Source organism: Felis catus, chromosome B2 (assembly GCF_018350175.1).
Source record: "Felis catus isolate Fca126 chromosome B2, F.catus_Fca126_mat1.0, whole genome shotgun sequence".
Lineage (NCBI taxonomy): Eukaryota > Metazoa > Chordata > Mammalia > Carnivora > Felidae > Felis > Felis catus.
Window position 1 is genome coordinate 21,207,872 of NC_058372.1, and position 22,297 is coordinate 21,230,168.

Genomic DNA, 22,297 nt, shown 5'->3' on the forward strand with positions numbered 1-22,297 from the left:
TTACACCTAGGAAAAATTGGTAGTTTCTTTTTTTCCTCTAAAGAATTCTGATAGCCTGGTTGTAAAAACAACTGAATATTGGCATAAGCTCCCAGAGATTCCCAAGCCCACCCTCAGGTTCATTGATTGGTAGGACCTGTGGGACTCTGCATAGAGTCATACTCGAGGCTCTGTTTCACAGTGAGGGGATACAGAGCAAAGTCAGCGCCTGGAAAAGGTGCTCGGGGCAAAGTCTAGAGGAAAACAGATTCCAGCTGCCAAGAGTTCCTTCTCAGTGGAGTCACGCAAAATGCACTTCATTTTCCCAGCAATGAGCTGTGACAATATATGTGAAGTTTTTACCAGGGAAGCTCATTAGAGACCCAGCACGCAGGATTTTTATTGGGGGCTGCTCACATAAGCACCTCTGACTAGCACATACTAAAATTCCAGACCGCCCAGAAGGAAAGAGGTGTTCAGTAAACACTACATCTTTGTACAGATAGATGAGGCACAATGAGCTGTTCATATTACGGAACAATGGAAGTCCTCCTGCAGTCCAAGTTTCCAGTCCCCGAGGGAGCAATCTGACTAGCAGGCCTTTCTAAGGAGAGCAGTCTCAGATCTGCTGTGTGATCGCTTTTCTGTACATGAGCTGTAAAATCAGTAGATCTTTGGAGACCAGGGATTAGATGGTGCATGATTTGATGATTTTATTATAAATGTTATAGAATGTAGTTTTATTTTGTCTTCTTTTCTGAAATGTAAAATGCTTTTCTTCTTAGCTACTGAAACATAAAGACAGAATCACAGCTTTTAGAGAGTTGATTACTAATGAAAAAGCATTTCAAGATCGAGTTACTGAGGTGAGTGTAATATTTACTGTGCACTGTCCTTAACATACAAAAATACAATTTCAGATATTTATGTTCTTCTGGGAAATGTGTTGAAATCCTCCCAGCTGTATGTTCTATACATCTATGATTCTAGCCATTGAAGATCTCTTTGATTGTTAAACTTATAAAGTATTTATTGTCAAATTTTCCAAGGAATGTGGAAGTGTTGGAAGTGAGCACAAATGTATGTAATCTCAGGTTACAGGCTTTGATTCAGATGAAACCAAGAATGTTGGAGATGTACCTATCTTACTGGGAGCCAAACGGAATAAGTACCACAGTTTGAATGAAGAGCTTGATTGCTTGGTAAGAAAGATCTTTTGTTGGTTTGCTATCCTTTTTATCCATAGCACCATTTTGTGGACAAGTTTAAGAAACTATCAACCTTCGGGGCGCCTGAGTGGCTTTGTTGGTTAAGTGTCCAACATCAGCTCAGGTCATGATCTCACTGTTCATGAGTTCAAGCCCTGCATAGGGCTCTGTGCTAACAGCTCCGAGCCTCGAGCCTGCTTCGGATTCTGTGTCTCCCTCTCTCTCTACCCCTCCCCCACTCATGCTCTGTCTGTCTCTCTCAAAAATAAATAAACATTAAAAAATTTTTTTTAATTAAATAAATAAAGGATTCTTTGAATCAAACTTAAAAAAAACTATCAACCTTCAAAAACTTTGTTCATTAAAATGGTCTTACACTGGCACTGTGGCAGTATTATTTGACCACAAGAGTATAGAATTGAAGTTTGTACTTTCAGGTTTTGAAATTTTACATATTGTCCTACCTGATACTGTTTAAAGTAATCAGATTTATTTTTTCAAAATGCAGAAATAAAAAAACATGTGCTATTTTTCACAGCGATTGAAGCACATTTATATTTTTGCACATTATTTATTTTAGTAATCTCTACACCCAACATGGGGCTCGAACTCACAGTCCTGAGATCAAGGGCTACATGCTTTTCTGACTGAGTCAGCCAGACACCGCGCTACCATCATTTTTATATCAGTATATCAATAGCTGTTTATAACAACTATGATTTAGGAGTACTTTGGGAAATAGTTCTTATAGTTTACTTTAGATGCCATCTAAAGATGAAGGCATCACCACAGAAAAGAAGTAGTAATCATGTGACTTAAGGGAGGTGTTAGCTAATGTGGTGGCGATAATCATTTTGCAATATAGAAGTGTATCAAACGAACATGTTGTACACCTTAAACTTACACAGTATTATATGTCAGTTATATCTCAATAAAGCTAGAAAAAAATAAAGATAAAACATGAAAAATATGTTATAAGAAAGTGAAAATGTGAGGTGCCTGGGTGGTTCAGTCAGTTAAGTATCCAACTCTTGATTTCCGCTCAGGTCATGATCTCACAATTTGTGAGCTCAAGGCCCGAGTCAGGCTTTGCACTGACAGCATGGAGCCTACTTGGGACTCTCTCTCTCTCTGTCTCTCTGCCTCTCCCCTGGTCACACTCACTCTCTCTCTCAAAAATAAATACATAAACTTAAAAAAAAAAAGTGAAAATGTGATCTTGGTATCTAGATAGTTACAGAATTACAATCCAATTGGATTTTACTATAATGAAAAGGTGGTTAATTAATGTAATTTGTTTTTTAATAGTGATTAATTAGAGAAGTCTATAATATTTCTAAATTATTAAAAATTGGCATTCTGCACTAAATTCATAGCATAACCATTCATCTTTAAGAGAGAAGAAAAAGTCCAATGGGCTCAAAAGTTTCTTGTAATTCATTAACTTTTTAATTTAATAAGTTATTATTGACTTCCCAGAAAAGGCTAAAAGTTGTAGTCACTCTGGAGACAGACAGCTAAATCAAATATGATGCCCACTTCTTTTTGTTTTAATTTAGTGTTTGTTTATTTTTGAGAGAGAGAGAGCATAAGCAAAGGAGGGAGGGCAGAGAGAGGAAGACACAATCTGAAGCAGGTTCTAGACCCTGAGCTGTCAGCACAAAGCCCAGTGCAGGGCTCGAACTTACAAACTGTGAGATCGTGACCTGAGCCAAAGTTGGACACTTAACTGACTGAGCCACCCAGGCAACCCCCTGATGTCCACTTCTAACATAAATAACTATTCATAAGGGGTAATAGAGAATTTTTTTAAGTTTATTTATTTTGAGAGAGAGCACAGAGAGAGGCAGAGAGAGAGGGGGAGAGAAAGAACCCCAAGCAGGCTCCACACTGACAGGGCAGAGCCCAACAGGGGGCTCAAACTCACGAACCATGAGATCATGACCTGAGCTGAAATCAAGAGTTGGGCGCTTCACCGACCGAGCCACCAAGGCACCCCAAAGGAGAAATTTCTTAAAAAGTGATACAGTGACCAGCATCTGTCAGAGGCCATGTTTGTTGAATGAGGAGTTCAGAGGAGGACCAGATGCTGTCCAGGTGGGGGAGTCATGGAACACCTCGTGAAGGAGAATGGCTGGTTATGTCCGACCATAGAGGGATGAGAGCAGACCCTCAGTAAGTTCATTAGTAGTTTCTCTGCTTCAGCATAGAAGATACTGCGAGTGAACTTCATGTTCCCAGCAGTGGGAAGCTGGGAAGGAGAAAGAACACACAACTGGAAGCATGTCAGATACACGATGTCATTTTTTTTTTTAACATTTATTTATTTTTGAGACAGAGAGAGACAGAGCATGAATGGGGGAGGGTCAGAGAGAGAGGGAGACACAGAATCTGAAACAGGCTCCAGGTTCTGAGTTATCAGCACAGAGCCCGACACGGGGCTCGAACTCACGGACTGCGAGATCATGACCTGAGCCAAAGTCGGATGCTTAACCGACTGAGCCATCCAGGCGCCCCACGATGTCATTTTTAAAGTGTGCTGTGGCCTACTTGTGCAAACCGTGTCTCAGACCAAATAATTGATGAGGAAGGGACAACTCTTCACTGGAAAAGTAAGCTATTAAAAGCGGAAGAGAAGAGGCATCTTTTTCTAGCAATTCTAATGGCTGCTAAAACCCTACATTCAAGACTGAGGTGGGGTGCCTGGGTGGCTCAGTTGGTTGAGCGTCCAACTTCAGCTCAGGTCATGATCTTGCAGTTCATGGGTTCAAGCCCCGCATCGGGCTCTGTGCTGACAGCTCAGAGCCTGGAGTCTGCTTCCAATTCTGTGTCTCCCTCTCTCTCTGCCTCTCCCCTGCTTATGCTGTCTCTCTTTCTCTCTCAAAAATAAATAAACATGAAAAAAATTTTTTAAAAGACTGAAGGGGAACTTTCAGTGAATGGGTCAGACTGACAACCACCTGAGCCTACTGATTAATGTCAACCTCACTAAAGGGGAGACGCACATGCCTGTGCCCCGTGACGTGCCACAGGAAGGACAGACACAGCAGCATCTATGAAGCCTTTTCAGCAAAACAGCTGGGTCCGAAAGCAGCTTTCTAGACCTAACTACCTTGACAGTAGATAAAGAGATGAATTAAATGACACCATGATAACAAATGCAGAATGTGAAAAACTCTTATCAGTCAACACTGGACACAGGGAAAGGAAGGAAGCGAAGGAATAATGATTATAGACTAAAGGAGTTTGGAGACAAGAAACTAATCAACCAAATGCAGTGAGTGTGTGACACCCATGTATACAGGTCCTGATTTGAACAAACCCACTATAAAAAGGTATTTGTGAGGGGCTCCCGGTAACAGCTCAGAGCCTGGAGCCTACTTCAGATTCTATGCCTCTCCCTGTCTCTACCCCTCCCCTGCTCACACTCTGTCTCTCTCTGTCTCTCAATAATAAATAAATGTTAAAAATTTTTTTTTAATAAAAAAAAGGTATTTGTGAGATAGTAGCAGAAAAATCAACACAGTCTAGGTATAATATTAAGAAGTTATTGTTAATTTTACTAAATGAAATAGTGATATCACTGTGTTTTTAAAGCCCTGATCTGTTAGTGGTACATATTGAAAAGTATGTGTGGATGAATTAATAGGATGTCTAGGTTTGCTTTAAAATACCCTAGGAATAGACACTTGGGTAGCTCAGTTGTTTAAGCGTCTGATTTCGGCTCAGGTCATGATCTCACGGTTTGTGAGTTTGAGCCCCACGTCAGGGTCTGCACTGGTGGTGCACAGCCTGCTTGGGATTCTCTTTCTCCCCCTCTCCCTCCACCCCTCCCCAACTTGTGTGCACATGTTATCTCTTTCTCAAAAATAAATAATAAACTTTAAAAATAACCTAGGGGAGCCTGGGTGGCTCAGTTGGTTGGGAGTCCAACTTCGGCTCAGGTCATGATCTTGCCCATAAGTTCTAGTCCCAGGTCTGGCTCTGTGCTGTCAGCTCAGAACCTGGGGCCTGTTTCAGATTCTGTGTCTCCCTCTCTCTCTTTGCACCTGCCCCACTGGCGCTCTCAAAAATAAATAAACATTAAAAAAAAGTTTTTAAATATTCCAGGGAAATGAAAAGGTGGCCAAGTTGGGGTGGTGGGAGGTTGAAAACGGATGAAAAAACAATGGAAAATGTTGATAAGTTGTTGAAGTTAAGTGCTGGGAACATGGAGGTTCATTTATACTAGTCTCTCTACTTTTGTATGTGTTTGGAATTTTCCCAAATAAAGAGTTTTAGTTGTGTTCTTTGTTTTTGAAGTGCAGAAGTATGCTCCAAGAGGCTCATTTCTCATTCTCTAAGGAACTCTAGGCCAGCAAGACTTGGTCTGCTGGAGCGAAATTTGAGGCTCATACCTCCTCTCCTCCTTTGTCTTGTGCTTCTCTTGTGGCCCTTCTGACCCCTTGCTTTTGGTTCTTCTTCACAATTCTGATCCTCTTGTTGCTCGTTTCACCTCCTGACCTCTTCCATCTTGAGACAGCGTTCTTGACCCCAGCTTTGCCTACTGACTGGCTCTAGCACTGTGGTTGTTTAACCATCAAGTACAAAATGTATCCTGATCCTAGAAGCCCTTGATAAGGTACACCAAAGGTGGGGATTTAGTCAGAGGGAACAGACAGGCGTCTAGTTAACAGTGCTGAAGTTCAGGGGTGCCTGGGTGGTTCCAGTTGGTGAAGTTTCCTATCTGACTCTTGATTTTGGCTCAGGTCATGAGTTCAAGTTCATGAGATCAAACCCTGAATCAGGCTCTGTGCTGACTGTGCAGAGCCTGCTTGGGATTCTCTGTCTTCCTCTCTCTCTCTCTGTCCCTCCCTCCCTCAAAATAAATAAATAAACATTTAAAAAAAAACAGTGATGGGGCACCTGAGTGGCTCAGTTGGTTGAGAGCCCGACTTCAGCTCAGGTCATGATCTCATGGTTCGTGGGTTCGAGCCCCGCATGGGGCTCTGTGCTGACAGCTCAGAGCCTGGAGCCTGCTTCTGATTCTGTGTCTCTCTCTCTCTCTCTCTCTGCCCCTCCCCTACTCGTGCTCTGTCTCTCTCTCTCTCTCTCTCTCAAAAATAAATAAATATTAAAAAAAAAACAGTGATGAATTTTAGGGTTCAAGTTAGGCTAGTTGTAATGATTCTTCAGGGTCCTCCTAGATCCCATCTTCAGTAAAATAGGAATTTTTTTTTTAAGTTTATTTATTTTTATGGAGGGGGAGGGGCAGAGGGCAAGGGAGAGAGAATCCATGAAATCACGACCTGAGCCAAAATCAAGAGTCAGACACTTAACTGCCTGAGCCATTTTAGTGCCCCCAAAATCTTTTTATAAAAATAAAATACTTTTACACCAGTATTATAGAAGATATCCTTTTTTTTTAAGTTTACTTACTTATTTTGAGAGAAAGTGTGAGCAGAGAGAGAGAGAGAATCCCAAGCAGGCTCTGTGCTCTCAGCACAACAGAGGGCTTAATCCCATCAACTGTGAGATTATGACTTGAGCCGAAATCAAGAGTCAAATGCTTAACTGAGCCACCCAGGTGCCCCTAGAAGATATCCTGTAACCATAATTATATAATAGTTGAAGACTAAGAACTGAAATACTATTCTAAAACATCCCACTTTACTGTAACACTCACTGTATTAGATGAAATGTTAATTTATTCTTTTGGTAGTCTTAAAAGTTAGAAGTTTATTTCTTCTCAAGGAAATGCTCAGAAAGTAGCAAATTCGATTCATTTTCATATTCATCTCCTATAATCCTAAAAATAAGGAAACAAATATTGTATAAGGCATAAAACTACTACTCTAGGAAAACTTTTCTAAGTAAGCCAAAAGAAAACGGTCACAACCCAATGTCATATGGTTCCTCTGAACTATTAAATATACCCACCAGTTCCTGGATTTGGATACAGTATTTCCTTGAGTAAACCTTACAGTTTGTGGGCCTCTCTGCCACTGAACCACCAACCTCCTGAGGAAGATTCTGGGCTCACTGGAACTCAGGTCACACAGATGGGCGAGCTATCCAGTTGGGCAGAACACTTGCTCCTCAGTTTCCACAGGAAGATATCCACCTTACCATCTGTTTCCTTGCCCTCTCCAGCACCCAGGGCATTCATGGGATACTCTGCTCCCTTTCCTCATCTTTCTGGTTTTGATTTTCCTAAATCCTATTGTGAAGCCAGTACAAGAAGCAATACTTGCACGACAGATCCTGGTTGCAGGATATAACATCAGTCTATTTGTTGACCAACCTAGAACTTAAGAACTCTTATATCTCTGAAGAATTATCTGTGCAGCCCTGTCATTCCTCCCAGAGCAATCCACAGTAGAAAATCCATTTCACTTCTTGGTCAAATACACATATACCCCACGCACAGAAGAAACACTGGGTTTTTATTGTTCTGTTCTATTCCATTTTTGTGCATGTTGGTCATAAATTCATTTCACTGCTTAATGATTATGATTATTAGCAGAAAGCTGCTGCTTGAAACATGTTGTCTTGGCCCTCCAAAAGGATTGCTTTTACCAGGTTGTGTTTCGTGTTATGCCCTTAGCAATCCTAGGAAACCTCTTTCTCTATTTGTTACAGAGAGATTATTGTTTCACTTAGTGCCACGTGGATGAGAACTTCCTTTGAGGCCTCAGGCCTACTAGGAAAAACTCTTTAGAAACAGGTGTGTTTTCATCACACGAATAATGCAAATCATGTAACTGCCCATATGTCAGTTTTGCTTTAGCTGCCAGGAAGTTCAGTATCAAATGCATGGCTCTGTAGTGCAGGTTTTAACTGTCTTCATGTATGCATCTTGTTCTTCACTTGTTCTGTACATTCTGATTTAATTGCATTTAACTTATATTTTACTATATGTATTCAATCTCAAAACCATGTAAAGAATTGGGAAATCAATCAATCAGCCAGCCTTCAGATGTCCCAGTCTCCTAGGCCATTCATAAAAATGACGGATATATTTACGATCATGGTTAAACGTTATTTCTACCTTGACACACTTTCTCTGTAAGTTGACAGCAGCAGAGCATAAGACAATCCCATTTGAGGAAAAAGTGTTAGTGTAAGCAAAAAAAAAAAAAAATTTTTTTTCTTAGGAAACCTGGAATTATGAACTATGTAGAACCAAATAGCTTGACTGTATTACCAGGCCACTTGTACCTCTCATCATAGAAGGCCTCAGTGATCCTCGCAGAGGTGTGTGGGAGGCACAGCAATGGCCACCCAACACGGCAACAGAGATTTTGTGTCGCTTAATGAAATAAAAAATCTAGGCACTTACAGCAAAAGGGACTTGGTAGCTGTGATTAAATCAAGGAAACTTCTGTGGAGATAGATGATTAAATCAAGGTCCTTGGGATGTGGAGGTGGATTATCCTGGATTATCAGGATGGGCCCAATCTAATCTCATGCATCTAGCCATGTCTGAGAGAGCTACAACCTTGAAGAATGTTAGAGATGCAACGTGCTGGCTTTGAGGATGAGGGAAGGAGACCACAAGCCAAGTGACGTGGGCAGCATTTAAAAGCTGGAAAATCTCCCCTAAAGCCTTCAGAAAGGAACACAGCCCTGCTGACACTTTGACCTTAGCCAAATGAGATCCCTGCCAGACTTCTAACCTACAGAAATGAAAGATAATAAATTTCTGTTGTTTTAAGCCACTTAGGTTTGTGGCTATTTGTTACAGCAGTAATAAAAAGCTAATACAAGAGATATTGACCTTATTTTGGGGGGGGGTGGATTTCAGTGCCTCATAATATATTAGGGCAAGTTAATATATTATTAACTTGGAGCTATGTCCATAAATCTAGAACACTGGGGGACTGTAAAGGGGACCCAACCCAGGAAATCTTCCTCCGGAGGACTTTATAACTGAGCAGTAACACCTGGTCCGAGGGAACCTCATCCAGCACCACCAGCCAGCTGGCTTCTTCACCTCTCAGTACCTGTGTCCACACAGCATGGAAAGCAGCTTTCCAGGAGGACTTCCTCCTCTACTCTGGCCAAGTGTATAGGGCCTGTGAATAGGGCCAGACACAGGTACTCTTCCTCTGCCTAGCTCAGCCCTACCCTGGGAGTCTGCCTCTTTGAGATCATTGGCAAGGCCCCTCGCCACTGCTGTAGGTCTGCATTTGCACCACATGCTCCAGCACACGTGGGCAGACCCCACAGGAAGGGAGGTGCTGGGGAAATGAGAGAGCATGCCCCTGCAATGCTGTCAGCCCTCGAGCACCCACCAGATACTTCTTATCTCCACTTATGCAAGGGCTCTGATGCGATCTTAAAAAGTATTTATTTTAAATATTTCACACCAAACTAATATAATCAATAACCCTGTATGTACCACCCAGGTAAAGAAATGAAACGTGAATATAGTTGAAGCCCCCTGTGGCTGTCTCCAGTTGCATTTTCGTCCCCTCCACCCAGTGGTAACCATTATCCTGAATTTAATGTTTACCTTGACCATGCAGGTCTGTATTTCCCGCATATATATGTATCTTTAAACAATGTGCAGTATTATTTTGTATATCTTTTATTATTTTATATATCTTTTTTATTGTACATCCTTTTCTAAGTTTTTTGGCCTCAATCCTATAACTGTAAGGTTCTTTTTTTGTGTGTGTGATAGATGTAGCTGCATTTACCCATTTTCACTCCTATGTAGTATTTTAACATATGAATAAATCATAGCTCACACTAGAACGTTTCAGATATACCAAGTCTTTGTCCACAAACCTTTGCAGAGTTGGAATCATAATGTCTGTATACTATTGAATTTTAATTGATATATCACACATTTTTATATGCTACTATACTATCCTTATAGATTGTATATAGATTATATATAATTCTCAATGGCTGCATAATATTCCATAGAGTGAAAATACAATAATCTTTTAGCCATTCCCCTTATTGGATGATTGAGTTCTTTCTGCTTTTTTTTTTTTTCAACGTTTATTTATTTTTGGGACAGAGAGAGACAGAGCACGAATGGGGGAGGAGCAGAGAGAGGGAGACACAGAATCGGAAACAGGCTCCAGGCTCTGAGCCATCAGCCCAGAGCCCGACACGGGGCTCGAACTCACGGACCGCGAGATCGTGACCTGGCTGAAGTCGGACGCTTAACCGACTGCGCCACCCAGGCGCCCCAGTTCTTTCTGCCTTTATGGAGAGGCTTTTCATTTGTGATTATTTCCTTAGAATAAATTATTGAAGTGGCATTACTGCTTTTAAAGCTATAAATATGCATGTGAATCTTTATGTACATAATCAAATGAATTTCAAAAGACTAACTTTACCTTACAGATATCAGTGTGTTAATGGTGCTATTTCATCAAATATTGCCACTTGAAATGTTTCTAACAATTGACCTTTTAGTTTATACTTGTAGTAAGATGAAACATTTTTTAACATACTGTTTTTACAATTGTGTGTGGGGGACAGTCTCACCTGCAGATTTTAATATATACAGAGTTTAACAACTCTCTTTTAACAGAGATTTTAACATATGCATTATATTTTAAAGAATAATAATTGTGATAGAATAAATAACATCCTGTTATATGCAGATTCCAAACTGCTTTCCAAGACAAAGTTTTAAATATTGTATATATTCCTAGGCCTGATAACCATCTAAAAATTTTTTTGCTTTTTCTTCAATTTCATGTGTCCCCAAATCTGATTTCTCTTCTACCTTCACCTAGTTATGGAGACTGACCAGGGAGGGTGGGAGGGGTGGGGAGCAGGGGGAGGAGTTTCCCACGTGAGGGCTGAGATCCTCACTGGGTGCAACAAAGGATGCCAAAATCAAAGGACTAAACAAGGCCAAAAACCATGCAGGAATGTCATGGGAAAGACCTAGAAGGGAAGCCACAAGAATCATTGACCAGATAGGAGGATGGGGTGGAGGTGTGGTGGCACCAGGTACAGTACCTATGGATCCAGAAATCTAGGGCCAGATAGAATAGAGCCAAGTGAAACCTCTTCTCTGTGAACCATGTGGTGAATGGGAGCTCTATCATCGGTTTGACTCACAGTGGTCTAGATCTCCTGCTATTTTAAGCCAAGTGCATAGATAGTCACTTTACTACTCTTCAGTTTCTCATACTTCATCCAAATCTACTTTCTTTTAGTGGAGACTTCAAGTGGGTTCAGGTTAGCATTCAGCTCAGAAGTGCTACGGTGTCTCTGAGACATCAAGAAAAAGACACATTAAAGGACACCTTTCATTAATATTTTTCAAATATCACATTCAAGGTTATCTCATGGTATCTTCCTTTACAAAAGAAAAATGTTACCACCACTCCATCCTTTATTATTTAAATATTACTTTACATATACTTTTTGGTATGCTTTCATGAAAATGTTTTAGACTTTTTCAATGATTCAATTCTGTCTTCTAAAATTTTTCTTTTTTTTTTAAAGCTTATTTGAGAGAGAGAGAGAGAGAGAGAGAGAGAGAGAGAGAGAGAGAGAGAGAATGTGCATTCAGGGGAGGGGCAGAGAGAGAGAGAGAGGGGGAGAGAGAGAATCCTGAGGAGGCTCCGCACTCTTAGCACAGAGCCCAGTGTATGACTCCATCTCATGAATTGTGAGATCATGACCTGAGCTGAAATCAAGAGTTGGATGCTTAACCAACTGAGCCATTCAGGTGCCCCTAAAATATTTCTATTTTGAAATTTCTTTTAAACTCTAAAATTTGAGCTTTTAATGAAAAGACAAGCAATGGACTGGGAGAAATTTACAAATCACAGGGATATTTTTAATGTTTATTTTTGAGAGAGAGAGAGTGTGGGGGAGGAGCAGAGAAAGAGGGAGACAGGGGATCCAAAGCAGGCTCCATGTAAAGCCTGTTGTAGGCCTTGAACTCATGAACCATGAGATTATGGCCTGAACTTAAATCAGATACATAACCAACTGAGCTACCCAGGTGCCCAACAAATCAAAGATTTGATAGAAGACTTGTATCTAGAATATGTAAAGCACCAGGGTGCCCAAGTGGCTCAGTTGGTTAAGCGTCCAACTTGGGCTCAGGTCACGATCTAATGTTGGTGGGTTCGAGCCCCACATCAGGCTCCATGCTGATAGCGTGGAACCTGCTTGGGATTCTCTTTCTTCCCTTCTCTCTCTGCGCCTCCCCCACTCATGCTTTCTCTCTCTCAAATAAATAAACTTAAAAAAGAAAACTTAAAAACATATGTAAGGCACCCTCAAACTCTATAAGAAGAAAATAACCCAATTTATTAAAAAAAAATTTTTTTAACGTTTATTTATTTTTGAGACAGAGACAGAGCATGAATGGGGGAGGGGCAGAGAGAGAGGGAGACACAGAATCGGAAGCAGGCTCCAGGCTCTGAGCCATCAGCCCAGAGCCAGACGCAGGGCTCGAACTCACGGATGGCAAGATTGTGACCTGAGCTGAAGTTGGACGCTTAACCAACTGAGCCACCCAGGCGCCCCGAAAATAACCCAACTTAAAAAGTGGGCAAAAAGGTTTTAATAGACGCTTCACTAAAAGGATACATGGATAGCAAATAAATATGTGAAAAGATACTCAACATCATTGAGATGCACATTAAAACCACAATGAATACCACTACATAACCCATTATAGTGTCTGTTAAAAAGACTGACCACACCGAGGATTGATGAGTACGTGGAACAACTACAAGTCTCATATGCGGCTGATGGGAATGTAAAATGGTACAGCCACTTTGGAAAACATTTTGGCAGTTTATTAAAAAGCTAAACATACACCTGCCATTGGTCTACTCTTAGGTATTTACCCAAGAGAAATGAAAGCATATGTTTCTACAAAGATTTGGATGTGAAAGTTCCTAGCAGCTTTATTTATAATCAAAAACTGACAGCAACTCAAATGTCTAGCAACAGATGAATGGATAAAAAATTGTGGTATGTCCACATGATGGAATACTACTCAGCAAGGAAAAAGGGATGAACTACTGATACACATGCAACCTAGATGAAGCTCAAAATTGTGTGGAGAAGAGCCAGACAAGAGTAAATACTGTTCGCTTCTATTCTATAAAACTCTAGAAAATACAGACCAGTCAATAGTGACAGAAAGCAGATGGGTATCTGCCAGGGCTCACATAGAGTGGGGAGTCAGGGAAGACAGGCAGACAAGAAAGAGGAATTACCAAAAGGCAAGAGGAGGGGCAGTGATGGATATGTTCATTATATTGATTGTGGTGATGGCTTCATGGTTGTATATATATGTGAAAACAACAAACTGTACTCTTTAAATATGTGCAATTTAGGGCCACCCAGCTGGCTTGGTCAGTTAAGTGTCTAACTCTTGATCTTGGCTCAGGTCATGATCTCATGTTTCATGGGATCAGGTGCCATGTCAGGCTCCATGCTGATAGGATGGTGCCTGCTTGGGATTCTCTTTCCTTCTGTCTGCCCCTACTCCAATCATACATGCACATGCTTTCTCTCTCTCTCTCTCTCTCTCTCTCTCTCAAAATGGGTAAATAAAAATAAATAATAAATGTTTAATAAAATATATTTAATAAATTGAATAAAATTGTTTAATAAAAATATGTGTTATCATATGTCAATAATACTCTTTTTTTTAATTTTTTTTAACATTTATTTATTTTTGAGAGGTAGAGAGAGAGAACAAGTATGGGAGGGGCAGAGAGAGAGGGAGACACAGAACTTGAAGCAGGCTCCAGGCTCTGAGTTGTCAGCACAGAGTCCCACGTGGGGCTTGAACTCACAGATGGTGAGATCATGACCTGAGCCAAAGTCAGACCCTTAACCAACTGAGCCACCCAGGCGCCCCTCAATAATACTCTTAAAGCAGTTAAACTTTACACACACTTCAGCAGAAACTTAAAATTTTGATTCCTTTTCACTGTAATCCAAAAAACTGCTTTACGAGAGCTATTCCTTCACCTCTAAAACAAATATCCTTTTTTTTTTTTAATTTTTTTTCAACGTTTTTATTTATTTTTGGGACAGAGAGAGACAGAGCATGAACGGGGGAGGGGCAGAGAGAGAGGGAGACACAGAATCGGAAACAGGCTCCAGGCTCTGAGCCATCAGCCCAGAGCCCGACGCGGGGCTCGAACTCACAGACCGCGAGATCGTGACCTGGCTGAAGTCGGACGCTTAACCAACTGCGCCACCCAGGCGCCCCTAAAACAAATATTCTTTAAGGAATATTTTGCTCTTATTTCTTTAATCTGAGGTTAGCAAATTTAAAAAATTCAGTCAGCAGATTTAAAAGAGTTATTACTTTGATCTTGAAAGCCATTAAAGAAATCCAAAATGTGCCATGAAGTCTATAAATGAAAAACAGAAGTGAGAAAGAATTCCACATTGCTTTAGTTAGAGGTCACGAGATACCTGAAGCTCCAGGTGAGGAGTGCAGGGAAGGAATAGAATGGGAAAAGCCAAGCCCTATGGTAATAGTTGATCAATACGGATTTTAGTCTTCCCCACTTCTAGACCTATCCTTTCAAAAACTTTTAGATTCTCTTCCCCTTGATTCCATCTGTTAAACTGAGATCATAATATCTGTACTCCCTACCTTATATAACGTATGTAGTCAGAAGAATAGGACCATTAATTTGGTATTGTCCCCATTTATTTACATAAGAGAGAATAAGAGAGTGGCTATTCCCACAGCAAATTTGTTTTGCTGTTGCTTCTCCTATGGGATTTCACTACAGACATGTAAGTATATCTAAAACATTAGAAGGTTGATGGCCATTTTGGGGGCACCTGGGTGGCTCAGTCGGTTAAGTGTCCAACTTCGGCTCAGGTCATGATCTCAGGGTCTGTGAGTTCAAGCTCCACATCAGGCTCTAGGCCGACAGCCCAGGGCCTGGAGCCTGCTTTGGATTCTGTGTCTCGTTCTCTCTCTGCCTCTCCCCCACTTGTGCTTTCTCTCTTTCTCTGTCTCTCTCTAAAAATAAACATTAAATTTTTGGTAGTTTTTTGTGTGTAAAACATTAGACCTTAGGTCAGAACATGACATACATTGAGCTGAGCCTTTTTAAAAACTTGGTGTCATTTATGCAAGTTGAGACTATGTATCAAACCTGAAAATGCATCATCAGGGACATCAGTGCTTTAGTTCAGATGGGAGAAAATATATCAATGCACTGGTTATAAATGGAAAGAGGATAATGAAGATTTTGGGCAGACGTTCGTTTTCACTAACAAATGTTCAATTATTTGCAAAGGTCTTTTATAATGTTAAATTGGAGGAAGTTATAATTGTGAGTATAAAATTATAAAATTATTATTTCTGTTCCTCTGTTATAAATGCAATCTAACTAGGATTAGTGTCTATTAATTCACTTGTGATACAGCTTGGTTTAAGAGAATCTTGGAATAAGGGCACCTGGGTGGCTCAGTGGATTAAGTGTCCAACTCTTGGCTCAGGTCACGATCTCACAGTTGTGAGTTCAAGCCCCACGGTTCAGCGCTGACAGTGCTGAGCCTACTTGGGATTCTCTCACTCTCTCCCTCTTTCTCTGCCCCTCCCCCACTAGTGCTATCTCTCTCTCAAAAACAAATAAACTTAAAAAAAAAGAGAGAATCTTGAAATAAAGTATAGGCTACTGATCTCATTAGTTCTCAGCAACCATGTGTGGTTTTCATGGCAGTTTCCAGGTTAGTATTTTTACTGATGTTTCTCCATAGATCACAAAATTAGGAAATCTTCTAGAGTCAAAAGAAGACCATTGCAACAGACTAATTGAAGAAAATGACAAATATCAAAGATACGTAGGCAACTTAATAAATAAGGTACAAATGTTCTTATAGAAAATTTGTCTTTAAAAACTATGCCAAATATTAAAATAATAGAATTTTAGTGCTACAAAGGATCTGAAGAATGATGGAACACATTTATATTGATTCTTTTCACTTCATAATGACATTATAAAATGCTCCCATCAGCCTTTTAGCTGACATCTAACAAAGAACATTCTGTGTATCTATCCCCTGCTGTTGGCAATTTTAGGTCTTAGTATTACGACTTCATTTTGAGGGTAATTGTAGATCTTTTCAACTTAACATTCTAGTTTACCTTCTGAAAACTGCATTAACTTTAAGCAAACAGGCTCTAACCCTTAGCTGATACATCTACCACTTGTGTGGAAGACAACTGGATTATAGTTGACTCACTACAGTTGTCCATTTTCTGACACTTCACTCTTTCTGCATGATGAATAGGTACTTTATGATTCTATTTCTATTCATATTCCTGATTTCAAACTGTAAGGAAGATGTTTGCCTACTGTAAAGCTATTGATGAAATTCACATAATTGAACTTCAACTGAAGAGATTTTTATAAAAGCAAATGTAAACAAAAATAAAAATTCTAGAATTTATCATAGAATAATTTTTTGGCTTATTTTTTTCAAGGTTACATCATATGAAGAAATTATCGAATGTGCTGACCAAAGGCTTGAGATATCCCACTCCCATATTGTACAGTAAGTTGAAAAAAGCTTAGTTTTTAATTTTGTAAACATTTACCGGTATTTTATTTTGCTCTCTGGCTTACCAAGTTTATTTTTTTAGGCTCCTAGAAAGAGGAAAAATGTGAAGTTTTTATAAATAAAGGCCATTCTTCAATCAAATAGTCTGCTCAATGTCTGACTACTTGAATAACCAGATTTTCATCTTCTTTTCTCAGAGCTCCCTTTGATTTCAGGGAGGGGGGCGGTGACAAACTTAGTGAGGAACATCCAAAAATTTCAGGAGCTATTCCATGGTGTTCAAGTAAAATAACCTTGCAATGCTTAATGCTTAGACTTTATTCACAAAAAGTTTTGAATGCACACCAAATGAAACATACATGTATATATATATATATAAAGTGCCAACTAAACTCTCTCATGAGAATGAGATTCAGCTTGAGGCGTCTGGGTGGCTCAGTCAGTTGAGCGTCCTACCCTTGATTTTGGCTCGGGTCATGATCCCAGGGTCATAGGATGGAGCCCCACATCAGGCTCCCCTCTGAGCACAGAGTCTGCTTAAGATTCTCTCTCTCCACCTCTGGCACTCTCTCTCTCTCTAAAAAAAATAAAAATAAAAATAAAAAATAAGGTGCACCTGGGTGGCTCAGTCAGTTAAGCGTCTGACTTTGGCTCAGGTCATGATCTCACAGTCTGTGAGTTCAAGCCTCACATCAGGCTCTGTGCTGACAGCTCAGAGCCTGGAGCCTGTTCGAATTCTGTGTCTGTCTCTCTGCCTGTCCCCTGCTCGCTCACGTGCGCTGTCTCTCTCTCTCAAAAGTAAATAAACATTTATTTAAAAAAATTTTTTTTCAACGTTTATTTATTTTTTTGGGGGGACAGAGAGAGACAGAGCATGAACGGGGGAGGGGCAGAGAGAGAGGGAGACACAGAATCGGAAACAGGCTCCAGGCTCTGAGCCATCAGCCCAGAGCCCAACGCGGGGCTCGAACTCACGGACCGCGAGATCATGACCTGGCTGAAGTCGGACGCTTAACCGACTGCGCCACCCAGGCGCCCCAAAAGTAAATAAACATTTATAAATAAATAAATAAAATTCTGCAAATGTTTTTCACTTATTATCTTCATTTCTCATGTGTTGTTTCTTCATCCTTCCCCCAATTTCATTTATACTGTGCTGGCTATCACTAAGCTTAAGCAAAAGGTCTTACATAGAAGGCACATAGAAGGCACATTCTTACATAGAAGGCACACCCCACATGTGAACTTTCTATAGGGCTAACTCACCACAAGATAACTAACTGAAAGACAGTTCGGGTATTTGTACCTTGAGAAGTTTGTTTTTGTTTCTTATTATTGTATCTAAGCAGAATGAATGTTAAAACAATTTTCCCATTTTTCAGACTGACATTGACAAATTTTAAATTTGAAAGAGGAAAGGAGTGTTAATTATACACTGAAGACAAGTAAAATAAGACTCCTCCTTAGCTTGTAACCAAGAAAACTCAGCCAATGTTCAAACATCATGGGCTCATGAAATATAGAAATAACAAATAACCTAATATTTCTAAACCAATATCAAACCATCACTCTGGTCACATTTCTTTGCCCCAGTCATTTTTAAAATTCAAATTTTTTTGAACTTACATTTCAGAAAAGTGACTGATCCACTTTGTGGCCAAGAAGAGATTTGAGGGGCACCTGGATGGCTCAGTCAGTTAAGCATCTGATTCTTGATCTCGGCTTAGGTCATGATCTCACAGTTGATGAGTTCGAGCCCCACACTCTTCACTGACAATGTGAAGCCTGCTTGGGATTCTCTGTCTCTCCCCTCTGCCTCTGCCCCTACCCCGCTTGCTCTCTCTCAAAATAAATAAACTTAAAAAAATTTTTTTTAAAGAAGAGATTTGGGGTGCTTGGGTGGCTCAGTCAGTTGAGCGTCTGACCTCGGCTCAGGTCATGATCTCACGGTCTGTGAGTTCAAGCCCCGCGTCGCGCTCTGTGCTGACAGCTCAGAGCCTGGAGCCTGCATAGGATTCTGTGTCTCCCTCTCTCTCTGCCCCTCCCCCATTCATGCTCTGTCTCTCTCTGTCTCAGAAATAAATAAACATTTAAAAAAATAAAAAATAAAAAGAGATTTGACATCTGGGTTCTATAAATTTTACTAAAATGGTTGTCAACTGTGGATGCTTATTAAAATTCCCTTGAATGCTTTTTAAAAATATCACAGTGCTCAGACTCTACTCCCAGATGCAGTAAACTAAAATAACAAGTGGGTTCTGGGCATCAGTGTATTTCAAAAGCTGTCCAGGTGATTCTAATGTCTGGACAGTTCAAGAACCACTGCCAGGTATCATGGGAGTTGATTTGCTTTAAGTGATAAGAATCATCATTTTTTTTTAATCAAATATAGTCTCTTACATTCATGAAAGCAGTTTTTTTTAATTATCATGAATTAGCTTTGATGTTTAAAAATATTTTTTGATGCTTTTATTTATTTTTGAGACAGAGAGAAAGCACAAGCTGGGGAGGGACAGAGAGAGAGGGAGACAGGAACCGAAGCAGGCTCTGCACTGACAACAGATATCCTGGTGAACTCATGTGAGATCATGACCTGAGCAGAAGTTGGATGCTTAACTGACTGAGCCACCCAGATGCCCTAGTTTTGATCTTTTTAAAAGGTGTATGCTACATCAAAAATTATCAAATACATCATTAGAGCAATGTTTCTTTCAGGTGGTGCTATTCTGTTAAAATTTAGCAGTGTTTGAAGTATCTTTAAATATTTTCACTGGATATACTGTAAGTTTTCAATTTACATGCCTTGAATTTTAGAAACAGCTGCTTGCTTATAAAAGCCGTTAATGACACTTGATTTTTCTAAAAGACTAAATAAAAGAAGGAACTTGGTGAGATCCATTTTGCGCATGCAGCCAGAGTAATCTTTCTGAAATATAAATCAATCTGATCATGCCTCTTAAAACACTTTTAGTGATTTCTTCCACCACTTTTAGATAAAAGAAAAATCCTTAACATGACCTAAAATTTTCTTCACAATGTGGTTTCTGCCTGCCTCTCCAGTCTCATCTCCGCACTCCCTGCATTGCCTTCAGCCACACTGGAGATGTTATAGCTTCTCGAATGCATCACATTCCCTTTGGCCTCATAACTTTAGCATAGGCTGTTCCACCTGGAACGCTAAGGCTACCTGCACCTCAGTTATCTCCTACTGTTCTTAAAATCTCCACCCAAATGCCCTTTCCTCAGAGGTATATTCACTGTCTTCCCAGTTCTGAGTAAGGCAGCTTTTCCGTAATGCTACAGAGATTCAAGTAACCAAGCATCTGTCTCCCTAACACTGCTCTCCCTGTAATACCTGTGGCCAGATCAGTTTCAGGTATAAAAGTACTGCTCCGTATATTCCTGGTTCAGGGACAGTTTTCTATGGAATTTTAGACTTGTTCTCTGTACCCTCCTCCCCATCACATCTATGACAACATCTTGGTGAGAGGTAGATCCTCTCACAAAAATATCCCAGTTCAGGGTGCCTGGGTGGCTCAGTTGGTTGTTAGGCTCAGGTCATGATCTCGTGTTTCATGGGTTCGAGCCCCACGTGAGGCTCTGTGCTGACAGCTCAGAACCTGGAGCCTGCTTTGGATTCTGTCTCTCCCTCTCTCTCTGCCCCTCCCCCCCCAAATAAATAAACATAAGCAAAAATTTTTTAAATATCCTGGTTTAACATACAGATGGCCAACAGGTACATGAAAAGATGCTCATGTCACTAATCATCATACAAATCAGAACCACAAGGAGAAGACACCTCACACCTGTTAGAATGGCTATTAACAAGACTAGAAATAACAAGTATTGGCTAAGATGTGAAAGAAAGGCAACTCTCATGCACTATTGGTGGGAATGTAAACTGGTGCAGCCACTGTGGAAAGCAGTATGGAGGTTCCTCAAAAAATTAAAGATACCACTACCATATGATCCAGCAATTCTACTTCTAGGTATTTATCTGAAGAAAATGAAAATCACTGCAGCATTATTTACAATAGTCAAGGTATGGAAACAACTGAAGTATCCATTGATGGCTGAAAAGAAAAAGAAAATGTGATGTAGGTATGCAATGGAATATTATTCAGCCATAAAAAAGAAGGAATTCTACCATTTGTGACAACATGGATGGACCTTGAAATGCTAAATGAAATAAGTCAAAGAAAGACAAATACCATATGATCTCACTTATATGTGGAATCTAAAAACTAAAACAAAACAAGCTCATAGATACAGAGAACAGATTAGTGGTTGTCACAGGTAGGGGGTTGGGGGGGCGGTGAAATGGGTAAAGGGGGTCAAAAGGTACAAACTTCCAGTTATAAAATAAGTCATGGGGGTGTCATGTACAGCATGGTGACTGTAGTTAATAATACCATGTTGCATATTTGGAAGTTGCCAAGAGGGTAAATCTTAAAATTTCTCATCACAAGAAAAAAATTTTGTAACTCTATATGGTAACAGATGGCAACTAGACTTATTGTGGTGATCATTTCACAATATATACAAATATTAAAGCATTATGCTGAACATTTGAAACTAAAATGAAGTTTTATGTCAATTATATCTCTCTAAAAATTATTTTAAAAGCCACAAATTAGATAGCACTATTTCAAAGTGCATTAAACCCTTGAAGAGCCTCCCCTCACCCTTAATATAGATGCAAACTCTCCACTACAGCTGCTAAAACCCTGCATTTTTTTTTTTACCTCATACTCTTTCTCCCACCTCATCTTGGTCTCTCCTTACCTATTCCTTGTAGTTGCTAGAACTTGGCAAGACTTGTCTGTCTCAGGGCATTCACACTTGCTCTTTCTTCTGCCTAGAATGTTTTCCCCTGACCTGACATTTTGCCCTTCTCAACCTTTAGTCTCTGTTCAAATGTCACCTCCTCAGAGACCTTCTATGACCACACTATCTAATGTGACCCTTCTTCCAGTCCCTCTGTATCACAGAAATACATACATACATAATACATGCTCAATGAACAGGATAGACAGTAGACTGGTCACTGAATAAGAAAGAATAAGTGAGTTAGAAGAGAAAAAAATGCATACACTGTATTACACAAACATATGAAATAAAGGTCAAGTGAAACTGCTCAGAGGAATAAGATCCAAACTACCTGGAATTTCAGAAAAAGAGAATGGAATGGTGGAGAATAAACTATGGAGGATTTTTCAGAACAGGATAATGTAAAGAAACCAAGACCTAGAAATGTTGTTGTAAAATTAAAGAACACTAGATAGGAAGAGGGGATCTTAAAACCAGGCTTAAGAGAAATGACCTTATCTGCAAATGCAAACCAGCTTGACTGACCTCTGTCCTGTGGATAGCAACAACAAAAGCCAGAAGAGAGTGGAATACTGTCTGTGAAGTGCTGATAAGAGTCACTGCCAACCTAGAATGTTTTATCCACTTGAACTCTTGAAGAAATGCAGATAAGATACAGAAACTTCAGACAAAAACATAGATCATTTCTTGACAATAAGACTTTACTGCTAGAAACTTCAAAATGAAATGAAAACAGAGAAATGACAGCAGGTGCA

General features: G+C 40.0%; 1 protein-coding gene and 1 long non-coding RNA gene across 13 annotated transcripts in view; one reads left to right on the forward strand and one right to left on the reverse strand.

Annotated features, from left to right (window-relative positions):
* The window catches only part of CAGE1 (cancer antigen 1), a 57,314-nt gene that overhangs the window by 20,688 nt on the left and 14,329 nt on the right, over positions 1-22,297 (forward strand). For 7 of the 12 annotated variants that reach the window (XM_023253705.2, XM_023253698.2, XM_023253696.2 and 4 more), the window contains 4 exons: positions 765-845; positions 1,074-1,181; positions 15,909-16,013; positions 16,636-16,706. In XM_023253705.2, coding sequence (XP_023109473.2) covers positions 765-845; positions 1,074-1,181; positions 15,909-16,013; positions 16,636-16,706 — 365 coding nt within the window. Of the gene's footprint in view, positions 1-764; positions 846-1,028; positions 1,182-4,181; positions 4,983-15,908; positions 16,014-16,635; positions 16,707-16,794; positions 17,036-22,297 lie in introns of those variants that run through there. The other 5 variants (XM_023253700.2, XM_023253703.2, XM_023253702.2 and 2 more) reach the window with 5 other exon arrangements.
* LOC123385310 overlaps positions 1-22,297 on the reverse strand; it is a 46,396-nt gene that overhangs the window by 1,085 nt on the left and 23,014 nt on the right. The window contains exon 2 of the long non-coding RNA XR_006597577.1: positions 6,853-6,975. This is a non-coding gene — a long non-coding RNA (uncharacterized LOC123385310). The remainder of the gene's footprint in view (positions 1-6,852; positions 6,976-22,297) is intronic.